This window comes from Zalophus californianus, chromosome 3 (genome assembly GCF_009762305.2).
Source record: "Zalophus californianus isolate mZalCal1 chromosome 3, mZalCal1.pri.v2, whole genome shotgun sequence".
NCBI classification, from domain to species: Eukaryota; Metazoa; Chordata; class Mammalia; order Carnivora; family Otariidae; genus Zalophus; species Zalophus californianus.
Genome location: NC_045597.1, coordinates 147,565,237 through 147,589,852, shown reverse-complemented (window position 1 = coordinate 147,589,852; position 24,616 = coordinate 147,565,237). Strand labels below are relative to the sequence as shown.

Sequence of the window (24,616 nt, the reverse complement as noted above, 5' to 3'; positions counted from 1 at the left end):
ATCTCATCTGAACCATGGAAACACAATGAAATGGAACAATAGTTTTCAAGTTCGGGGGAAAAAAAAAACGTCAACTTACAATTCTATATCAAATGAAAACACTATCATTCAGGAATGAAGGTAAAGTAAAGACATTCTTAGAGGAAGGGAAATTAATATGATTCAGTGCCAGAAAATCTGTTCTAAAAGAGATTCTAAGGGAGGTTCTATAGACTAAAAAAATGATATTGGAACAAAACCTGGGATATCAGAAATTAAAGGGCATTCAAAATGGCAACTATTTGAGTGAATATAATAGGCCAGTCTTCTATTTAGTTATTCAAAATAAAACTTATTACATTCTCTGAGTGGATGTTTGATGTAGGACAACTATAACAAAGGGAAGAGGGATAAGGAGTCATATATAGTGGCGAAATTTTCACATTCCACTTAAAGGGTTAAATATTTATTCATAGTTGATTGTGAAAAGCTTAGTACATTGTTAGCTGGAACAACCCTAAAAAAAAAAAATCTGTACAAGGAGACATAGTAAAACAACAGTCATGGACAGGGGTGCTTGGGTGGCTCAGTCAGTTGAGTGTCCTACTTCTGATTTTGGCTCAGGTCATGATCTCAGGGTGGTGAGATCAAGCTCCACATCTGTCTCAGCACTCAGCAGGGAGTCTGCTTGGGGATTCTCTCCCTCCCTCTCCCTCTGCCCCTCCCCTGACTTGTGCACTCTCTCTCAAAAATAAATAAATAAATTTTAAAAGAAGTTATGGACAACTGGAAAACAAATTTTAAAAATGTCATGTATAATAGTACAAAAGAAATGAAGTACTTATGTATAAATATAACACAACATATACAAGATCTCTATGCTGAAGACTATAAAAACATGACAGAAATCAAGTACAACCTAAATAAACAGAAAGAGTTACTATGTTTATGGATTGGAAGACCAAGACCTGTGAATATTTCTTTTCTCCTCAAAATGATCTATAGATTGATTTAATGTACTTCATTAAAAAATCCCAGGGTAATTTTTGTAGACAAGCTGATCATAAAATTTATATGCAAAAGGCAAATTAATTAAAATAGTCCTTAAATTTTAAGGGAAAAAATAGTTAGTAGAATTATACTACCTGAATTTAAGACAGTAAAAAGCTACAATAATTAACATAGTGCAGAATTGGAAAGAGATAGACACATAAATTGATCAATGGAACAGAAAATGAAAAGGTAAAACACAGACTGAGAGAAAATATTTGCAAATCACATATCTGAAGAAGACTTATATTCATAATGTATAAATAACTTCTTAAACTCAACAGTAAGAAAACCGACCAATTAAAAATGAGCAAAAAGCTTCAACAGATACTTTACCAAGCAGGATTTACAAAAGGCAAACACATATGAAAAGACAGTCATCATCATTAGCCATTAAGGAAATGCAAATGAAAATCATGATGAGATACCACTACATCTATTAGAATGACTAAAATTAAAATAAAAAATTGCTGGGATGTGTGGATGGCTCAGTTAGTTAAGCATCTGCTTTTGGCTCGGGTCATGATCCTGTGGTTCTGGGATCGAGTCCTGCATCGGGGTCCTTGCTCAGCAGGGAGCCTGCTTCTCCCTCTGCCTACCGCTCCCCCTGCTTGAGCTTGCTCTCTCTGTCTGCCAAATAAATAAATAAAACCTTTTTAAAAAATTGCTGAAAATACTAATGGTAGCAGGGCTGCATAGCAAATGGATCTCTCATGCATTACTGATGAGAATGCAAAATATTATAGGCATTCTGGAAAGCAGTTGGACAGCTCTTTATAAACTTGAACATACATTTACCATATGACTCAACAATCCCTTATTTATACAAAAAGCTGACCATAAATACTTCTGATTTTTCTATTCATAATCACCCAAACCTGGAAATAACCCAAATTTCCTTCAACTGATGAATGTACATACAAATTCTGGTGCATACATACAATGGAATACTACTCAGCGATTCAAAAGGAGTAAACTATCAATGCATGCAATAACTTAAATAAATTTTGAACACTGAATGAAAGAAAACATTATCAAAATGTCAAATACTGTAAGATTCTATTTCTAAGACATGCTCCAAAGGGAAAAAAACTATAGTGATGAAGAACAATCAGTGGTTATCTAGCGTTATTAGTGGGAGGGAGGAATGTATGACAGCAAAAGGAAAGTTTTGTGATGTTGTGATTGTAATGACTGAATCTTGTGTGATTGTGGTAGAGATCACACAAATCCATCCATGTGTTTGGATGCAATTATACAAAAAAAAAAAATCCATTTTGCCTTAGCTAATTTGAAAAAACAAAGTGAACACCTCAGGATCTTTTTGAGAGAAATAAGAAAACAGACACAAGATCAGAAGCAAGAAATACAGGGAATTCGGGGCTCAGAACTCATATTGGAGAGTTGCCGGCTACAAAATGTGGGGCAAATTACCCATAGGACTATAAAAGCTGTGATACTGTACAGAGTTCATATTCAGGGTTCAATGATGAAAAGTAAGAAGGTTTGATTGCAATGACTAGGAGAGAGAGGCACTTCCAATAATATAAAATGACTGGTGATGTCGCTGATGTATAGTTCTAAAATTCACAAAAAAATAATGATTCACAAGGCACTCTTAGACTGAAGACCTCTCACCCCAATACTGGTGTCAGTAGAGTTTCAGAATTCATCTTTTAATGGAATGTTTCCCAACTATGCTTAATTAAATTTATAGGTTTGATCCCTGAACAATTGTCACAGACTGGTAGCCTGGTAAGGATGAAAACAATATTTTCTATCTACCATACTCTCCTAATAGCACTAGAATTTTTGTCATCGGTAAGACCAGTCTGTGTTGCTTTAAGCACTACAGTTTTAGAAGATCACTCTGTGTGAAATAACTGCTTTGGAAACTGAGAATTTAGTTTCATTGTCTATATTTAGTGTGGGGGGGGCTGGTGTTGTCATAATTTTGTATGTTGTAGTAACTCTGGTGTCTTAAAAAAATGTCTTTGAACTTTAAATATAGGACCCATGAAGCTTAGTGTTGAATTAATTCTACCTCAGTGGTCCTGAGAGTGGAAGACAGCTTCCACTAAAGCATCCTTGTCACTTCCCAGGTTTCTAAGTCTTGATGAGACTAATCAAATTACCTCATCAGGGAGGAAAGATTTTGGACTTTTTTTTCTTTAGATTTGAACTGATAAGGCCAAAAGAATTTTAACTTTTATACTTTAATTTTTCCCTGGAAACTTGATAGTGGGAGGAGATTCATATTGTTTAATTTTTAACAGTCTCATACTTTTGATAGCGTATTATTTGGGGGAGTTTTATGCTGTAATTTCGGTTCCTGGTTTAATCCAACGAGCCTAATAGACAATATCAAGTAACACAGCATGAGATAAATAATAAATAGGGCTCACGGTGGCTTTGGAGTTAATTTCTGACCCACTTCAGTGTTTTCTTAAAATAATTTTGAGCATTATTAAAACTATTTTGCGACTTGTTGGGTTTCGTATACTGTTTCTTCAACAGCAATAGACTCTTCATTTGATTTTTCTAAAGTGATGACATAATGTTAAGTTTAGAATACAAAATCAGTAACTAGAGATCAAATTCTGAAAGCAATAGAGATTGTGTCATTATTGGTAAGCATCGCTCTAAATCAGTCATTTGACAACTGAAAACAGAAGATTTAAGGCATTAAAAGCATATAAGCAAAAGATGCTATCTCAGTCTTTCCCCAAATTACTACTTAGTATTTCTTATTAAAATATTCAATTACCATATGCGCCTTTACTTGCCGTCTGGTCACCAACAGTGTAAATTAAGTTTTGATTATCATAAGTCTTCTTTTTCTTCTTTGGATAATAAGCTTAAAGAAATGTAATAAAACATGTATTTTTAATAATAGTGATGACAGAATTACCCAAGATCAACTATTTCTTCATGCCCAAGAAGAAGTGAGCCTTATGCTAATTTGTATGTGGTACTTTGGGGAGGCATTGGAAAAAATGGACAGATGTGAAATGGGGAGACAATTACTCTTGAAATATTATCCTTCAAGTTAAAAGGTACACTTGGAGGGACAGAATTTTCTTCTGGTAGAGAGGAAAGCTATACAGAGACCAACTGTAACATGTCATTTCCTATTTGTGGGGATGCATACCAACATAGCTACTGGCTTGAAACCCACTAGCCCACAGTGACTATTGTAGTTCTTGGATGTGCCTCCCAGCCTGGCATAAACAACTGTATACATATTCCTCCTTTGTGATACAGGTAATTGTATTTCCTGTTTCTAATCATTTAAGGAGGGCAAAAGCTCCTCACATCAAGTGTACTCAATTACACTTTCATTAGAGATGTTTTCATTACAGATATAAAATGTGAGAGTGATCTATCTCCCCACTGGACCAAATTCACCCTTCCTCTCTCATTCTCCCTGTCTCTCTAGAAAATGTCTCCTTAGTGGAAGATGACAATGTTACTTGGAAGTATAATTCAATTTCACTTGTAAAATAGATATTCTTCCATCACCTTGATAATATAAATTAAATTCATTTACATCTTCTTCAAAAGAGGGGTTCTGGGGCACCTGGGTGGCTCAGTTGGTTAAGCGTCTGCCTTCAGCTCAGGTTATGATCCCAGGGTCCTGGGATCAAGCCCCACATCAAGCTCCCTACTCAGTGGAGAGCCTGCTTCTCCCTCTGCCTGCTGCTCTGCCTACTTGTGCTCTCTCGCTCTCTGTCAAATAAATAAATAAAATCTTTAAAAAAAAGGGTTTCTGAGGGGAAAAAAAGACGGCAGAGGAGTAGGGGACACTACTCCAACCAGTCCCCTGAATTGAGCTGGATATCTACCAGATCATTCTGAACACCCATGAAATCAGCTTGAGATGTAAGAAGATAGATCTGGATCTCTACAAACAGAATATCGCTGGCAGTTGATTTTGAGGTATGAAGCAGGGAGCCATGATTATGCGGGCAGACATTGGAAGATAAATGGAAAGAGGAGGGAGCCTCAGGGATCCTGCACCACTGGAGCGTGAAAGCCTCCCACGCTGGGGACCGGGCACAGACTCGCAGACTGGTAGTGGTGGGGAAGGGACTCTAGGGCAGCCCCCCTGGACTGAAACCTGGAGTTGCAGGGGTGCATGTGTGAACTGGGGGTGGCTGGTGGTTTTAGAAGCACAAAGGGCAGAGACCTGCCTGGACCTGGCAGCGAGGACCGGGAATGCTGCTGAGGGGTGCACAACCCAGGATGCTGTGGTTTGAGCAGCACAGAAAGAAATGGAGACACTGTGGCCTGGAGGGCTCACTGAAGAACAGACTGTGATTGCTGTGCTCAAAGCAGAAGGTTGGAAACGATCTCTTCTGCTCTCTCAGAAGAGACATGGAAAGCCAGCAGGGAAAGCCACTAGAGAACAAAAGCCCCCAAAAAACCGGTTTTCACTAAGACCATCCCCCCCCACAGGGAGACAGGGCAACTCTGCCCAAACAGGGTTGCCTGAGTAACAGCACGGCAGGCCCCTCCCCTAGAAGACAGACTGGCAAAACAAGAGGCCAGCAATGCTAAGGTCCCTATAAAACAGGTGCATCTTGCTTGGCTTGTGACCAATAATTTGGATTCTGTACATTCCCTCAACCATCCCTCAACAGAATGACTAAGAGGTAGAACCCCCAAAATAGGCAGGACTCAGAGACTGTGACTTCTGCTTCAGATTTACAAATGGATATAGATATAAGCAAGATGTCAGAAATAGACTTCAGGGTAACAGTTATGAAGACGACAGCTAGAATGGAGAAATTGATTAATGGCAACACAGAGTCTCTAAGGGCAGAAATGAGAGCTGACCTGGCAGAACTTAAAAATGCTATCAGTGAGATCCATTCTAATCTAAATATTCTTTTAAGAGCTAGGGTAAACAAGGCAGAAGACCGAATTAGTGATCTAGAAGACAAAAATGATAGAAAAGAACGAGCATGAGGAGGCCTGGAAGAAACAGCTTAAAATCCATGAAAACAGAATGAGAGAAATAAGTGACACCGTGAAATGTTCCAATGTCAGAATTACTGGGATCCGGGAAGGGGTGGAGAGAGAGGGAGGACTAGAAGATATATTTGAGCAAATCATAGCTGAGAACTTCCCTAATCTGGGGAGTGAAACAAGCATTCATGTCCTAGAGGCAGAGAGGACCCCTCCCAAGAGCAAGGAAAACAGGCCAATGCCCTGGCATGTAATAGTAAAACTTGCAAATCTTAGAACAAAGGAAACCATTTTAAGGGAAGTTAGGGGGAAGAGGTTACTTATGTACACAGGGAAGAATATTAGAATAACGTCAGACCTATCCACAGAGACGTGGCAAGCCAGAAAGGCATGGCAAGACATATTCAGGGTACTAAATGAGAAGAACATGCAGCCAAGAATATTTTACCAAGGAAGGCTGTCATTTAGAATGGATGGAGAGATGCAGAGCTTTCAAGACCAGCAGAAACTGAAAGAATATGTGACCACTAAGCTGGCCCTGCAAGAAATATTAAAGGGGGTTCTATAAAAGGAGAAAGACCCCAAGACTGATATAGAACAGAAATTTACAGGGACAATCTATAAAAACAAGGTCTTCACAGGCAACATGATGACAATAAATTCATATCTTTCAATAATCACTCTCAACATGAACGGTCTAAATGCTCCCATAAAACAGCACAGGGTTGCACGTTGGATAATAAGACAAGACCCAGCCATATGCTGTCTATAGGAGACTCCTTTTGAACCTAAAGATACATCCAGACTGAAAGTGAAGGGATGGAGATCCATCTTCCATGCGAATGGACCTCAAAAGAAAGCTGGGATAGCAATTCTTATATCAGACAAATTAGATTTTAAGCTAAAAACTGTATTAAGAGTTACAGAGGGACATTATATCATTCTTAAAGGATCTATCCAACAAGAAGATCTAACAATTGTAAATATCTATGCCCCCAACATGGGAGCAGACAACTACATAAGCCAACTGTTAACCAAAATAAAGAGACATATAGATAATAATACATTAATTTTAGGAGACCTCAGTACTCCACTCTCAGCAATAGACAGATCATCTAAGCCGAAATCAACAAAGAAACAAGAGCTTTGAATGACACACTGGACCAGATGGACCTCATAGATATATACAGAACATTCAACCCTAAAGCAACAGAATACTCAATCTTCTCAAACACACTTGGAACTTTCTCCAGAATAGACCACATACTGGGTCACAAATCAGGTCTCAAGTGATACCAAAAGATTGAGATTATTCCCTGCATATTCTCAGACCATAATGCTTTGAAACTGGAACTGAATCACAAGAAAAAATTTGGAAGAAATTCAAACACTTGGAAGCTAAAGACCATTCTGCTTATGAATGTTTGAGTCAACCAGGAAATCAAAGAACTTAAACAACTCATGGAAATTAATGAGAATGAAAACACATCGGTTCAAACCCTATGGGATACTGCAAAGGCCGTCCTCAGGAGGAAATACATAGCCATCCAAGCCTCACTCAAAAAAAAAAAAAGAAAAGAAAAATCCTGAATTCACCAAATAACTTTACACCTTAAAGAACTAGAGAAAAAACAAGGGGCGCCTGGGTGGCTCAGATGGTTAAACGTCTGCCTTCGGCTCAGGTCATGATCCCGGGGTCCTGGGATCGAGCCCCACATAGGGCTCCCTGCTCAACAGGGAGCCTGCTTCTCCCTCTCCCTCTGCCTGCCACTCCCCCTGCTTGTACTCCATCTCTCTCTGTCAAATAAAAAATAAAAAAAAATCTTAATAAAAAAAGAAAAAACAACAAATGATGCTTAAGCCTGCATTAGAAGGGAAATAATTAGGATTAGAACAGAGATCAATGAAATAGAAACCAGGAATACTGTAGAGCAGATCAATGAAACTAGAAGCTGGTGCTTTGAAAGAATTAAAGATCAATAAACCTCTGGCCAGACTTATCCAAAGGAAAAGAGAAAGGACCCAAATTAATAAAATTATGAATGAAAGGGGAGAGATCATGACTATCACCAAGGAAACAGAACAATTATTAGAAATTATTATTAGCAACTATATGCCAATAAATTAAGCAACCTGGAAGAAATGGATGCCTTCCTAGAAACCTATAAACCACCAAGACTGAAACAGGAAGAAATTGACAACCTGAATAGACCAATAACCAGTAATGAGATTGAAGCACTGATCAAAAACCTCCCCAAAAACAGGAGTCCAGGATCTGATCAATTCCCTGGGGATTTCTACCAAACATTCAAAGAAGAAATAAACCTATTCTCCTGAAGCTGTTTCAAAAAATAGAAATAGAAGGGAAACTTCCACACTATTTCTATGATGCCAGCATTACCTTGATTCCCAAACTAGGCAAGACCCCATCAAAAAGGGGAATTTCAGACCGATATCCCTGATGAAGATGGATGCCAAAATTCTCAACAAAATCCTAGCTAATAGGATCCATTAGTACATTAAAAGGATCATGCACCACGACCAAGTGGGATTTATTCTTGGGATGCAAGGGTGGTTCAACATTCACAAATCAATCAATGTGACAGAACACATTAATAAGAGGAGACAGAAGAAGCATATGGTCCTCTCAATTGATGCAGAAAAAGCATTTGAGAAAATACAGTATCCTTTCCTGATTAAAACTCTCCAGAGTATGGGATAGAGGGAATATTCCTCAATTTCATAAAAACCATCTATGAAAAACCCACAGTGAATATCATTCTCAATGGGGAAAAGCTGAGAGTTTTTCCCTTAAGATCGGGAACATGACAGGGATGCCCACTCTCACCACTATTGTTCAGCATAGTACTAGAAATCCTAGCAACAGCAATCAGACAACAAAAAGAAATAAAAGGTATTCAAATTGGCAAAGAAGAAGTCAAACTCTCTCTCTTCACAGATGACATGACACTTTATGTGGAAAACCCAAAAGACCAAAATTACTAGAACTCATACAGCAATGCAGTAATGTGGTGGGATACAAAATCAATGCATAGAACTCAGTTGCTTTCTTATACACTAACAGTGTAACTGTAGAAAGAGAAATTAGAGAATCTATTCCATTTACAATAGCACCAAAAACCATAAGATACCTGGGAATAAGCCTAACCAAGAGGTAAAGGATCTATACTCTAGGAACTTCAGAACACTGATGAAGGAAATTGAAGGAGACACAAAAAGATGGAAAAACATCCCATGCTCATGGATTGGAAGAATAAACATTGTTAAAATGTCTATGCTGCCCAGAGCAATCTATACCTTCAATGCCATCCCGATCAAAATACCAATGGCATTTTTCAAAGAGCTGGAACAAACAATCCTAAAATGTGTATGGAACCAGAAAAGACCCTGATACACCAAGGAAATGTTGAAAAAGAAAAACAAAGCTGGGGGCATCATGTTGCCTGATTTCAAGCTATATTACAAAGCCGTGATCACCAAGACAGCATGGTACTGGCACAAAAACAGACCCATAGACCAATGGAACAGAATAGAGGACCCAGATATGGACCCTCAACTCTATGGTCAACTAATCTTTGACACAGCAGGAAAAAATATCGAATGGGAAAAGTTTCTTCAATAAATGGTGCTGGGAAAATTGGACAGTTATATACAGAAGAATGAAACTCGACTATTCTCTCACACCATACACAAAGATGGTGTATTTTAAACACCATTTTAAACTCAAAATGGATGAAAGACCTCAATGTGAGACAGGAATTCATAAAAAATCCTAGAGGAAAGCATAGGCAGTAACCTCTTCAATATCGGCCACAGCAACTTCTTTCAAGACATGTCTCCAAAGGCAAGGGAAACAAAATAATAAATGAACTTTTGGGACTTCATCAAGGTAAAAAGCTTCTGCACAGCAAAGGAAACAGTCAACAAAACTAAGAGGCTACCCACGGAATGAGAGAAGATATTTGCAAATGACACTACAGTCAAAGGGCTGATGTCCAAGATCTATAAAGAACTTCTCAAACTCAGCACCTAAAAAACGAATAATCAAGTCAAAAAATGGGCAGAAGACATGAACAGACACTTCTCAAAAGAAGACATACAAATGGCTAATGGACACATGAGAAAATGTTCATCATCATTAGCCATCAGGGAAATTCAAATCAAAACCACACTGAGTTACCACCTTACTCCAGTTAGAATGGGAAAAATTGACAAGGCAAAAAACAACAAATGTTGGCGAAGTTTTGGAGAGAGGAGAACCTTCTTACACTGTTGATGGGAATGTAAGTTGGTACAGCCACTTTGGAAAACAGTGTGGAGGTTCCTTAAAAAATGAAAATAAAGCTACCCTATGGCCCAGCAATTGCATTCCTGGGTGTTTACTCCAAATATACAGATGTAGTGAAAAGAAGGGCCATATGCACTCCAGTGTTCATAGCAGCAATATCCACAATAGCCAAACTGTGGAAAAAGCCCAGATGTCCTTCATCAGATGAATGGATAAGGAAGATGTGGTCCATATATTCAATGGAACATTACTCAGCCATCAGAAAGGATGAATACCCAACTTTTACATCAACATGGATGGGACTGGAGGAGATTATACTGTGCGATAAGTCAAGCAGAGAAAGTCAATTATCATATGGTTTCACTTATTTGTGGAACATAAGGAATAGCAGGGAGGACATTAGGAGAAGGGAGGGAAAAATGAAGGGGGGGAAATCAAAGGGGGAGATGAACCATGAGAGACGATGGACTCTGAGAAACAAACTGAGGGTTCTAGAGGGGAGGGGGGTGGGAGGTGGGTTAGCCTGGTGATGGGTATTAAAGAGGGCACGTACTGCATGGAGCACTGGGTGTTATACGCAAACAATGAATCATGGAACACTACATCAAAAACGAATGATGTAATGTATGGTGACTAACATAACATAATAAAAAAATAAAAATTAAAAAACAAAAGAGGGGTTCTGAGGTAACAAATGTCTAAAATGTCTACTTGAAACTCTTTTCCTATTAAATGAGACCGTTATCAGTTGAAGATGTAGGGATGTATATTGTTACTAAAGTGGTTTCTTTTTTTAAAGGTTTTATTTTTTTATTTGAGAGAGAGAGTGAGAGGGAGAAGGAGAGAGCATCTGAAGTGGACTCTGCACTGAACACAGAGCCTGATGTAGGGCTTGGTCCCACAAACAGGAGATCATGACCTGACCTGAAACCAAGAGTCAGACACTTAGCTGACTGAGCCACCCAGGCGCCCCTAAAGTGGTTTCTTTGCTGAAGCATGAGATTGTTGTCATTATTTCAGTGAGCTGAATAGGTTGAATTCGTCCATTTAGCAAATATATATTTTATACACACACACACACACACACATACATACATACATATAGTGCTATTTGTTCTGTGAACAAAAAAGTGGGAGTTAGAATATTATGGGTGATTAGGACAGTGGGAAGTATGTAATAAGTGTATGGAGAATGATACAAAGAACTATGAAGGATTCAAAGGAGAAGGATCTTCTTATTTTTTAAGATTTTATTTATTTATTTGACAGAAAGAGAGAAAGCACAAGCAGGGGGAGCTGTAGGCAGAGGCAGAGGCAGAAGCAGGCTCCCCCCGGAGCAGGGAGCCCGACATGGGGCTTGATCCCAGGACCCCGGGATCATGACCTGAGCCCAAGGCAGACGCTTAACCAACTGAGCCACCCGGGCGCCCCAGAGAATGATCTTCCAATTAGGGTTATTAAGAAAGACTTTGTGGAGTGTCATTTATAGTGGAGCTAAAAGAATTGTGGGATAGGAATAGATGGACAGTGAGCACATCACTCCCGGCTAAGAAAATTGGACACAGACTGGCACAGAAGAAAAGTTACTTGTGTTAGTTACTTGTGTCAGTAGTCCCGTTTGATTGGACAATGAAATAAATTGAGAGCTTACTGTGGGCTAGAGCTTTTGAGATTTTATGAGAATTTAGGAATAGTATTTTTGTTTTCAGATGATGAAACTTAGCTCAAAGAGGTTAAGTATCTTGTCTGAGCTGTTTACATGGCTAGATAATGGGAAAGCAGGGTTTGGACTTCAGCAGTTTGGCTCCAGAGCCCATGCACATCAACCTTAGATCATAGCTGCCTTCTACCAGGAGGTAGTGTGAAATAAAGCTTAAAAGTCAGGTTTGGGTTGGGCTTTAGATGGTGATGAATGGTTGCCTCAAAAGTCTGAGCTTCATTTAAGAAGTAATGGGGATCTTTACATTTTGGGGCTGGAAGAAAGCCTCAGAACAGATTTAAAGTCTAATTAGTAGCAGCATGAAAAATGGATTTGAAGAAATCCATTGTAGAAAAAAGAGCCAATGGAGACTAGTTAGTAATCTACTGGAGAGATACAAGGAGGCTCTCCCCTAAAAACAGGATTGAGGGGATAGAGATAGGATTGATGGGATGGAAGATGAAAGATGATCTTCCTCTTTCCTAATACTACATAGTCATGATAATTAAAGCAAGTTTACATTTTTGCATTCTGGCTATGAATTATAATTAATATCATTAATTAATTTAATTTAATAAACTCACTATATGTTATAATGTTATAAATTTTAAAAAGCTGGTAGAGATAGGGCATAGAAAAGTCATGACTGGATGTCCCTCATTTAAACTCTTCATTTCCTTCTTTTTTCTTTCCTTCCTTACTTTCCCTTCTTCTCTACCTCCTCCCTTCCTTATTCCCCAACCTCCTGCCCTCCCCCCGCCCATTTTCTTCTGATATTGTCCTTTCAGGCTGGCAGCACAGTAGATTACCATGTTGGTATAAAATAGCAATTATCTTACACACAATTTTTTAAAGTTTCAGTAGCAAAAAATACATTATTTTTAGTATATGTAAGTTGGTTAGAACTGCAGTCTAGGCAAGCTTGTCTACTGAACCACTTGATAAATTATTTTACTTTGTTTTAATTTTTACATATATGTCTGCTTTTCAGCTTGAACCGTAATAGACAAATGCTTAGAACTGTGCCTAGCACAAAGCAAATAGCAATTGTAAGCAAAAGGAATTTTACAAAAGGATTTTTAAGTAAATATATAAATAAACATTCTCTACATAGCTCTATCAGCTTTTAATATTCTCACGTTCACAATATGTTCCATCTTGTCCTCTGTAATGAAATGTGTCATTTCTCATCTCTTCTCCTTTAAAGCTGTCTTCTTGCATTTTTTGTAAATGATAAGCCATTTTTTTCTCTAGAAGGGCTTGTTTCTAAAATATTAATATATATATAAGTTAACATCAGCTTCCTGTTTAAAAATGCAAGACAAATATTTAAAATATGAGAGTGTATATTGGAAATCAACAGTCACTCCTGTCTTGTGACTTGTAAAGTTACATGGTACAAATTTCCATCTGTGATCAAACATGAACACTTAGATAGTTACCTCACTGCACACCTTCAGGGAACTGGTCCAGTCACAGATGAGGTAGGGTCTGCTATCCTGCAGAGCTTAGGCAATTTCTAAATCATCTTCAGTAGGAGGGATTCCTGAGTAACCTAACCAAAAACACCCAGGCCTACCAGAGATACACATAATATATAAAATGTGACTTCCTTTTGTGAACCTCTAGGCTAATATTGACCCTGGATGTCTCAGAAAGGCAGTAACTGCATGGAGAAAGAACCCTAGAGATCCTCAAAGGGCTCCCTCGAGTATTTGGCAACAGATGCATCAGTACAGGTGTCTGAGGAAACTAAGCAAGGCCACAAAAAGGACAGTACTAGAGGATTAGAGAGAACAGTGCTTGGCACCTGTCTATCATGCCTATTTTCACCAGCCACTGGAAGAACTTCATAAGTCATAGGGTGTCGTGTAGAGTTCTAAAATGGGTCTTGCTTCTAGGACTAGGGAATAACTAGTCTCACATTAAACATGCCTCTGGCCCCTCTAACAAATTTTAAAAAGCATGACCTATAACAATCAAACTGTTTCCAAAGAAATTATCTACATTCAAGAAAAAAGCTAAAGGATATTTAAAAGAATATGAAAATATTCAGCACCCAAAAAGTAAAATTCACCATATGGTGAATTTTATATCTGACATCCAATCAAAGAGTACCAAGCAGATATTTTATATCTGACATCCAATCAAAGAGTACCAAGCATAAAAAGCAGGGAAATATAACCCATAAAATGAGTGATCAATCAATCAAAATTGACCCATAATGACACCAATGTTAGAATTAAAGATAATATTAAAACACAATTGTATTCCATATATTTTCAAAGTAAAGAAAAGACATGTAAGATATAAAAGGGAACAGAATCAATTTTTTAAATGTATGAGATGAGTAATGTGAGATATGCATTAATATTAAAACAGACGTTGCAGAAGAAGAGATTAATTAATGCAAATTTAGGAAAAGAAACCATTCAAAAGGAAACAATGGGAAAAAAAGTTACACAATGAAAAGAGTATCAGCGAGGTGTGGAACAACATCAAGCAGCCTAATATGCCTGTAGAGACGAGAGAAAGGGCAAAAGAAATATTTGATATTAATGTCCATTATCATTTTTTCTATTCTATGTTATAACAGAGGTTATAGTCAGTGCAATCAGGCAAAAAAAAAAAATGAAAAATGCATCCACATCCAAAGAGAAGAAATAAAACCACCTTTATTTGTAGACAACATAATCATTTATGTAGAATATCATTTGGCATCTAGAAAGAAATTACTAGAATAAGTGATTTTGTCAATGCAAGATACAAGACGAATATAAAAAATTGCTTTTCTATATACTAACATCAAATAATCAGAATTTGAAATTAAAAATACCAATTATAATAGCATAAAAATTATGAAATACCTAGGGATGAATCTATCAAAAGATGTGTAAGACCTGTAAACTGCAAAAATTAAGGAAACCTAAATGAATGAGAGAGATATTGGTTCATGAGTTGGAAGACTCAATATTATCAAGACATCAGTTGTGCCCAAATTGACCTATAGAATCAACATAATTCTAATCAAAATCTTGGTAAGATTTCTTTGTAGAAATTGAAATGCTGATTCTAAAATTTATATTGAAATGTAAAGGGCTTAGATTAGCCAACACAACTTTAAAAGAGAACAGACTTAGAAGGTTAGCACTACTGATTTAAAGAATGATTAAAGGTATAATAATCAAGACAGTATAATAGACAAATAGGTCAAAGAGCAGAAAAGAGTCCAAAAATCAGTGTATACCACTGATTTTTGATAAAGATGCAAAGGCAAAAAATCTCTTAAAGATTTCGATAACTGTAATTTAAGCACATACTTTGGAGTAAAATATATATGTATATATATAATTGACATATATATATAGAGAGAGAGACATTATATATATATATATATAATATGTCAATCTGAAAAAGATTACAATACTAAGAAGTACACAGCAATGACTTGAAAACCTCTTGTATTAAAACACAATTCAAAAGAAACAATTTAGAATAACTCCATTGGAAATATCTAGAATTCAAATAGCTCTGCCAATAACCTGGCTCAAGTAGCCTATGGCATGGCCATGCCTACCATCAGTGGTCATGTCTAATGGGCACTCCCGGTGCCAGAACTTGTTCCATTGCACTAGTTGCATATCATTTGGGGTAACTGGCCCATTGTTATCTCACAGAGTGTACTCCCAAATGTCAAAACTGGCAAAAGCTCCTCCTCAAACCGCCCCAGTTAGAGGTTAAAGCCCACCCTACCTTCCTGTCACTCTCCTCTCTGCTTCTACGCCGTTGTTCCTCTATCCTAGCTTCTCTTTTAACATCTTCTCCAATCCTTCTCAGAAGTAACATCTCTTTTGTCTTCCATTCCTAGAGAGTATAAATGTTACTGTACTCAGTATGTGTTCACAATAGACCTTTGTATTCTTTCCACCACCAACAAGCAAATTAGAATAAGTAAGGGGCCTAAGGGAAATCAGGTCAAGCATAATTGAAGTCATACACTGGGTTTAGGATGGGCTTTTCTTATGCACTCCTATTAGGAATGTAGGCATGGTTATTTTTTAACTAAAGCTAAATTTAAAAAATTTTCCACCCTATAATGAGGACTTTTGGGGAGTTAAATCGTGTCTAGCAACTTTCACAATCATCACTTTAATAGTAGATATTGGCTCATATATATATAGTTTGTGGTCAGCCTCATTATTTTATGCAACAACTTGGAAAAAAGATTAATGTGGATAAATGATTCAGACCTGAAATGACTTCAAGAAGTATGATGGAGAGGTAAATTACTTCCAAATGGAACAACTGTATACAATTTTTCTCTAAATATTTTAAATTTGTTATCTCACCTCTTCAATTTTTCTACGAAGACTAAGTTTTCTCCTTGTGTATTCTCGCTGTTGTCTTTCTTCTCTATCCATCCGGAGTAGGCGTTGCTCTTCTGCTGTGTGCTCAAGTTGTTCTAATTCCCTATTTATCATATCCAAATATCTAAGTAAAAGTGCAAATACAAGTAAAGGTGAATTGGCTATTTCCCTTATGATGGCATCATCTCTGCTTTGATATTCCCAAACCACCTTCTTGCTTGCTTTTTATTTCTTAAGCTACAGGAATTTTACAGTTTTTCTATCAGCTCTGCTCATGGACCTTTAAGCCAGCCTGACTCACCAACTCACTTTACTCCTTATACAAATCTCCCTATTATATAAATATCTGTTATGGCACAGCCAATGGTAAAATGTGGAGCAAATTGATTAAAAACATTTTACACAGTAAGTATTCATAACTTTGTACATTTGGGAATATGGGTTTGCAAAGAAGGCTAAAGTAACTGAAACACTGACTTCAAATCTGGGGAAAAAAAAATCTGAGTTTCCTAAGAAAAAGATGTATACTGGGTCCATTGTAATTTACAAGACCTTGAACAAATCTTCCATCTATAGTCTGGGTCTCTGGTATGTCAATCTGTTTCATGGATCCTCCATGAAATTGAACTATAGAATATAAAAAGTCAGGCACTGCAGCCTCTCTCACTTTAATGAAGAAGGAGGAAAAAGACAATATCCCTTCACTTCCTAAGAAATGGTCTTGGTCATGGAATGGTAATGATTGAACGTTAGTAGGTAATATCTTAGTTTAGAGAACGGAAGTTTAGAGACGATGCATATTTATATTGGCATTAGATAAAGTTTCCTTTTTTGACTTTTCACTAACTTCCTCAAATTCAATGCTATCAGTCCTTAAAGATGACCATAAGAAGCTACTGTAGAAGTGTGTGCTAAAGATACTTTCCCTCCATCTACAATTGGAAGGACTTTGGATCTGATTTTGTTCTTCCAGGTATCAGCTTAGGTTATCTTTTGGACTCACAACAACCCTGTCTTCTCTGGTAGAAATTTCTCTTTATAGCCTTGCCACCATAATCTCCCAATTCCCATACCTCTTGGTCTCCTTTCCTCTCCATAGTGGGAACAATGGTGGAGTTAAATAGTGTCTAGTTCTCTAAAAATCCTACCTTCAATTCTTTCTAGTATCTTCCTACATATTTGGGTCCACAATACATAAATGAAATATGCATTAACTTCAATCTTACCTGTGCCTTATTAATCGTTCCTGGTCCTTAATAGATTTGGTGCCTTCCTGTAACAACCAATTTTGGAACCGTGCAACATCAGAACGTCTAGGTATTTGACTATTTTCCTGTAGTCTATTTACTTGCTTTGCAAGCATTTCCTATTAAGAAAAGTGTGTTATAACATACACATATACATAAATGTACGTAAATTTGACTATGTATATGTAAAATCTTTTTACATTCTCAGAAATAAAACTGTCCTATCACATGCTTAGTAAAATTACTGGACTTCGTGAATCCCTAATTCTGCTTAACTGCATTTAAACCTATTGTAGACAAGGACAACCAACCCAAAATCAAGATGTGTTTCTCTGAAAATGAATGATAAATATTTGATCTTATTTTTCTATCCATTCTAAAAAAAATAAATGATAATAAGGAAGGAGAGGACGAGAAGCTCTAGGCATAAGGGGGCAAATGGGTAAAATACAGAATATTTAATAGTATAGGGAAGTCATTATCATTTCTCTACAACTCTCTCTCTCTTTTTAAGATTTATTTATTTATTTTAGAGAAAGAGCGTGAGTGCACAAGTGGGGGCAGGGAAAGAGGGAGAGAATCCTCAATCAGACTCTGCACTGAATGCGGAGCCCAACGTGGGGCTCAATCCCACCACTCATGAGATCATAATCTGAGCTAAAACCAAGAGGCAGATGCTCAACCCACTGAGCCACCCAGGCACCCCTCTACATAACCTTTGAACATAAATTTGTAAACATACACGTACACACACATTTCTTGTTTTTATCCAACTCTCTTGACCCTAAAACCTGAATTCACTCATGCACATGTGCATGTGTGTACACACTCACACAAACTTTTGAGTCAAAAATTGAAAGGAAGTCACTATCTATACCCACTCTACACCAAATCATTCCACTTCATTTTTAAGAACAACATTTTTTATCGAATGAACACAGCTGCATGTGTGTGGGTACACATACGCAGTGCACATATTCTTCCAGTCACCTATAGGACATGGTAATTATTCATACACCTCCTCTCCTGTTACGCAAGTTGTTTTGGGGCTCCAGCTGAAGAATCTTGCTGCCACAATAGACTCTTCCTATTGCTCTTAGCTCAGGTAGAAATGACATATCTGAGTAGTAATTTAATTGCTAAGTTATGCAAGCTACTATTGGCATATTAATAGATAACTTGGTCCCTTTTCTTTTCTTGGCTTAATATAGCAACCTCAAAATATTATTTACCCCCTTCTAAATTTTAATTTGGAAAAAGTAGTTTGTCAGAATTAAAGGTAAAAATATTATATGAAAATACTTTGCATGCAAATAAAGCTTTCTTCCAAACCCTATGAAAAGAAATCAAATTTAAGTATTTAACTTACTTGATCTCTTATATAGTTTCTTTCAAAGTCTAACTTTAAACTGGTAAGATATTGCCTGTACTTATTCAAGTCCCTCAAGGTACATACAATCTAAAAAACAAAACAACAGTAATGACAAAAATATAAAAATACAAATATTTAAAAATCATAGCAACTACTTTCCTAGGAAGAATAGTAATACCATACCACTTGATAATATTTTGGTATTAAGAGTAATAAATTGCTAATGATTTTGTAAGCAGTAACTCTCCACAACTTTTAATCAACAGGAAATTTCTATCCAGATAACATTACTTTATTAATATGCATCATGATAGGGGATTTAGTACACACAACTGGAGTTATTACAATACTGATGTAATAATAATGTTTGACCCCAATAAGAATATAGTCCATCAAGATTCCATCGGGCTGATTTTACTAGGTTCCTATTTTGTCTCAAGTTTTTAAAAAGCTTATGGGACCTAATCCTTGACAAGCATACAGTGACATTAGAGACAGAGAAAAAGGACTATGATACATTTGGGAAAATTACCTTTACCTCCTGAAATTATTTGGTAATCATCTTTTGATATCATAAAGAAAAAAGGTGAGCAAAGGAGGAGTTTCACTTAGAAAAAACTGTTGTCTGGTTTCCCTTGACCCAAATACCGAGTAATTTATGAAATTTCCCATTAAGTGTTTCTCATGACCAAGTTAAAGGTGATACAGACCCCCCAGTGAGGCACAGAAGCGAGCTTTATCAAGTCTTGGAGGTTTGCAATGCTTAAAGAGAATGAATCTTGAACCCACTTTATTGTTGCTGGTGACATAGCCTCCTTTCTTCAGTCTTCTCAGGATATCTTTACGCTTATAGTACGCTCTTAAGTGTGGATCGTGAAGACTTTTATATTGGTTTTCCAAAAGTCGACAATAAGGATCAGTCAGGTTAAAACCGTAAGAAGGTCGAAAAAGCTGCAAACACAGATTTGGAATAGGCAACATAAATTTACTACCCTGACTTCTTTTTCCCCACTGACCTGACTTATTCTAAAAACCTACCCTCACTCAATTAAGTCCTCCCCCGATCACTATCAGTCCCTGGCCCTGAGTCAGAGAAGAAAGGAAAAGAAAAGAAAGGAAATAGGATAAAATTTGTTTTAATGTTTAAAGAAAGTGAAAGCTATGATTCTTCCTTTTCCTTTTCCCACTTCCAGGTCAAGGCACTCACTACGTTTAAAAGGATAAAGGGATAATATTATGATTATTTATCTCAATAATCTGAAAATGAAGAAAATAGAAAGTCTTTCACCAAGATTCATGGAAACTTTAACCAAAAAAGTAGAAGTAAAACTCAGATGTTAAAGATAATGAATAAAGGTTATTGTGTTAGGGTCTTACTTAAGGCAAGATACCCAGTAGTCTCTGAGAGCGCTACAGTTAGGAAAAAAATCAAGGTCTGTATTATAAAGTTCAACATATTGAAGAACCAGTTATAAAAGATACTGATAAGGATTGAGGTTTCTTCATATGTGTAAAGACCAAATATAACCTTATATAGTAGTCATTAGCATGTAAAAGGAAAATATCAGCTAATAGTCCTGTTTCTGTTACATTAGAGGAAACAGCTGAATTATCTCATCTCATTTGTAAATTAAAACATTACCAAAGTGAGGTGTGCGTGCGTGTGTGTGTGTGTGTGTGTGTGTGTGTGAGAGTTCCTAGTCCATTTTTCAATGGCAGGATGGTGAAAATGGGTTTTGGGGAACCTCTGAAAGGGAAAAAGTAGAGGATGTAAGTAGGTGTGGAAGTTGTCCTAATATTGCCTTGGCATTCTTTCTTTTTGCTTTCCTTTAATTTTTTGTGGTGAGAAAAATGGAAGTTTTAGTCTAAAGTACAGTCAAAGCAGTACTTGGCTCAAGTGAAAGACAACTGGAATGTGTGGAAGATGTGGCAAACCTGAGAGCACCTGACCTGTTTGCAGGGATTCAATTCCATTGATAAGCCCCCATGCATTGTGCACCAATCTAGATCTGGCTGCAGGTACTAGTCTGTGACCTCGGTGTTCAGCCTGGCAGTACTTCAGTCAGATTCTGAACACTAAAGAGCCTGGCTGGGTGGGACTCTATAAAGAACTCCCTCAAGCTATAGGTTGGAGGATGTTTCATATATGGGCAAAGGGGCAGATTGGAGGAATACGATAGGATGCTAGCTTTCCTTTTCCATTTAAAAGCTTCCTTGATAAGTTTCTGACTTCTTAACACAAGGCTTCGATCTCTTCCAAGGGCATACATCATAAAGCAAAATTCCCTAATTACTAATGTTTCCCTGAGAAGGCAAAGAAAAGAATATCCTAGGAGTGTGTCTTGAATTCAGTGAGACCAGGTATAAAGCCCATACCTTTCCTGTAAGGGGAACAATCAACAACCATGACTCAAGAATGGATTGATTTTCTTTTTTTTTTTTTTTAAGATGTTGACATTTAGCTGTCAACATCTCTTAGCTGTTGAACTTCAGCTGTGATGGTAATGTTTCACAAGACCAAACTTGGGCTAATGACCTGTAAATAAGGAACACCTTTTAGACATATCCATTCATTAGAGCCAGGGTGTGCATTCTGTTGTCAAATAAAGTGATTGGTTTCTCTTAAAAAACAAACAAACAAACAACAACTAAAAGTGTAAATGTAAAAAATCACTTTATTGAGGAGATTGTACTGAAAGAAAAAGAAGGATCTCACAAAGTCAGTCCTCAGGGAAATAGTCTGGTGCTTGATTATGATTAAATGAAGATAGTTTGGGGGGAATGAATCTAATAAAGAATAGAGAGAACATCTTTTAAAAAAGTAGTTGGCAAGTGAATTAATCTTTGACAGAAATGGTAATTCAACAAACAATATATTTGACTAAACAGTTGAAAGACAGGGCTAAGTTTATACCCTGAAGAGTTTTCAAGCATGGTTTAGGAAAGCTAGTTTGTTTGGACGTGACTCAGCCAAACAGTGTGAGGTGGCCTATTTTTTGTTAGCTTGCTCTATTCTAGTGGAACAAAGGGAAATTATATATTTTCCAGAAACAAAACTTTAAGTAATCATGTTTATTAGGCAAGTATCAAATACCAAGAAGCCCTACTAATTTCTGATGACATCATAGATAGAAGGAGGGCACAAGGGTCACTCAGAATTCTTTCTTGTAAAATTTTTCGCACTATTGATCAAAGCAACCACTCAAAAAAAGAATGTACTGAACCTCCTTCAGCATTAGTCACCGGGTCAAAGGCTGGGGAGGTTTGAGGGTAGAGGTAGCGCTGAGGACTAAGAACACGAAAGAGTTTGAGGGAAGCACACTCTACCCCAGTATGATGTACATTATAAAATTATAATTATAAAATTATAGTGTTGAGTAAAATTACACAAACCAAGGGCAATGCAAATTTTAAAGAAATATAAGCTAATTGGGGGCTGTAATAGTTCAGAAAGAATCTTGAAAGATGGTTCAAATTCACAGATTGGTTAGATGAGGAAAGAATACGTCAGGTTTGGGAAGCAAGGTGAACAAAGGCTCAGAAATATTAACATGGTATGTGTGAGTAAGGCATAAAAGACCCCAGGTAGAAGGAGCTGAGGCTCTTGATTAGAGAAACACACTGGATGAGGAGGTTGGGGCAAATCATGGAGTCATTAGTTAAATACTAAACATGTTAACTTATTTCGACTTCACTGTTTTCTCACTTAGTGTGTGAAATAGAATGCAACACAAAACAAAAATCATAGAAAAGTGTTCTGTAATGAGAGTTTCGTCCAAGTTACTATTGGTGAAAATCATAACACAATTAAATGGCCAGCTAGCACCAATAATCTTTCACCTTTCAACCAAATATTTTTCTAACAAAATCTCACTAAATAGGTATAAAGTTATTATAAAGAAAAGTTAATATGGTTCCATCAATTATAAATTAAGACAGAACTAAGAATCTAAACTTTCTAGCCCAACATTCTCAGACTATACTCGATGAAGTTGCTTGGTATGCATCCGAAACAGTATCTTAGGGGTTGGTTACAGGAAAAAAACTGTGTATGGTAGTGCAAATTCCCCTAATGGACTTTGTATGATGTAGTGCCTGAGTCTTAACAGCAAATAGAAAAGAGCAAAGAAAACCGACGTGAGACCATTAAAAATTACTTTACCTTTTCACTTAACTTCGTAGTATAGTATAAAGTTTTGCTTCCTGGGATCATAGGCAGCTTGACCCCAAGAGGCAGATCCAGTAGTTGACCCACTCCGACCCCTGTTAAGTGGGTTTTGTGCACGCCCTGTCAGATGCAATTGGAGAGTTTGGCCTTTCCTTTCAGTATTGGGTATTAGGCCAATCTACTCCTACTCCAATCAAGAGTCATACAGTCAGGGTCGAAGAGTTCCGCCCTACCACACAGCCCTGAAGACCTCCTCTGGCCTCCCGCTTCCCGGGTCACCCGCTTCGTCGCTGCGCCACAGCCAGTTGCGGCCCCAGCAGCCCGAGAGCGCTTCCACCCGCCGCCCGCACGAGGGCGCCAGAAGCGGGCGGTTAGGAACCGAGCGACGGGTCTGTGGCTATCCCTGCCCGGGCCCCAGAGGGCCGGAAACCCGGCGGAGGACCGCGACGCCAGGCTGGCTGCCACTCACGTCTCCGCATTGCTGGCTGTCCGCGGCCAGGCTACTGGTGGCCGTCTTGGTGGCAGCGATGTTGGCAGCCTTGGAGCAGGCGCTGAGGTACAGCTCCATCGCCGGCCCGGGCCCCTCTGCCCCCCTCCGCCCTCCCCTGGCTCCTTCCCTCGCACCCCTTTCCCCGTCGTCGTCCCTCCGTTGCGACTGGACCCGGAATGGCCAGTACCCCGCCTCCGCGAGGCCTCACCCTCGCGGCGTTCCAGGCTCCGAACTTGGGGGCCCCAGAGAGGTGGTGCCCTCCCGAGGGCTGGTCCCCGATGGTTGGGCGTGCAGCGCCCGGGATTTGGGGAAATCAGTTCTGGGGGCCTGGTCTATGAGGGCCACAGTTGAAATATCATTTCTCTCGGAAGCCAGCACCCCTCAGTCATACCAAACCCAAATCCAAACTTTGAAAGCTTTGCGGGAGGGTAGCTGGCTAATTTCTCCTGGCCTCCGAGGAGCTATGGTTTGGCGGGGGTGGGGCGGTGAGCAAACAAAAACAAAAACAAAAACACTCCAGGAGTGATTGTATAGCCCATTCTAGGGACAGGGGCCTGGTTTTCTGTACGTGCCCCTTTACAGACACTGTGGTCACGCCCCCCCACCCCCACCCCCAGGCTCCCACGACCTCTCTCCACTCCAGGTCCACATAACTGCACTTGGGTTTCCTTTGGGGCTCTGCCTTTGTCCTGCTCCCTCCTCTGGTCTTCGTCTTTCCTTTCCAGCTCTCTTCTCTTTCTCCTACTCCCTCCTCTCTGCCTCCGCTGCTTTCTCCTAGATCCCTCTTCCTCCTGTCAGCCATGCAGCCAGAATTTATAAAATGCGTGACTCCTTGGGGCCAGTCATTGAAAGGGGCACTGGGGGTATGGTGGTGAGTAAAATTTGGCCCCTTCTTTCAAGGAGCTAACTAGACTGTGAGTACTGTGAGGGCACAGAATGTATCCGATTTGTCAGGAATGTGGAC

The 24,616-nt window shown here is 38.3% G+C and overlaps 1 protein-coding gene across 6 annotated transcripts in view; it reads right to left on the bottom strand.

The window, feature by feature from the left end:
• FSIP2 (fibrous sheath interacting protein 2) overlaps window positions 1-23,757 on the bottom strand; it is a 103,811-nt gene extending 80,054 nt beyond the window's left edge. For 3 of the 6 annotated variants that reach the window (XR_003519251.2, XM_027590452.2, XM_027590456.2), the window contains exons 1-9: window positions 23,632-23,757; window positions 23,157-23,282; window positions 19,784-19,945; window positions 18,992-19,081; window positions 17,602-17,741; window positions 16,358-16,499; window positions 15,762-15,872; window positions 13,148-13,274; window positions 3,797-3,886 (exon numbers count right to left, since the gene is read on the bottom strand). Coding sequence is in view for 5 of the 6 variants with exons in the window: in XM_027590452.2 (XP_027446253.2) it covers window positions 3,797-3,886; window positions 13,148-13,274; window positions 15,762-15,872; window positions 16,358-16,499; window positions 17,602-17,741; window positions 18,992-19,081; window positions 19,784-19,945; window positions 23,157-23,282; window positions 23,632-23,730 (1,087 nt within the window). In the remaining variant the exon portion in view is untranslated. The remainder of the gene's footprint in view (window positions 1-3,796; window positions 3,887-13,147; window positions 13,275-15,761; window positions 15,873-16,357; window positions 16,500-17,601; window positions 17,742-18,991; window positions 19,082-19,783; window positions 19,946-23,156; window positions 23,283-23,631) is intronic. The other 3 variants (XM_027590453.2, XM_027590454.2, XM_027590455.2) reach the window with 3 other exon arrangements.
• Window positions 23,758-24,616: the final 859 nt, after the last annotated feature.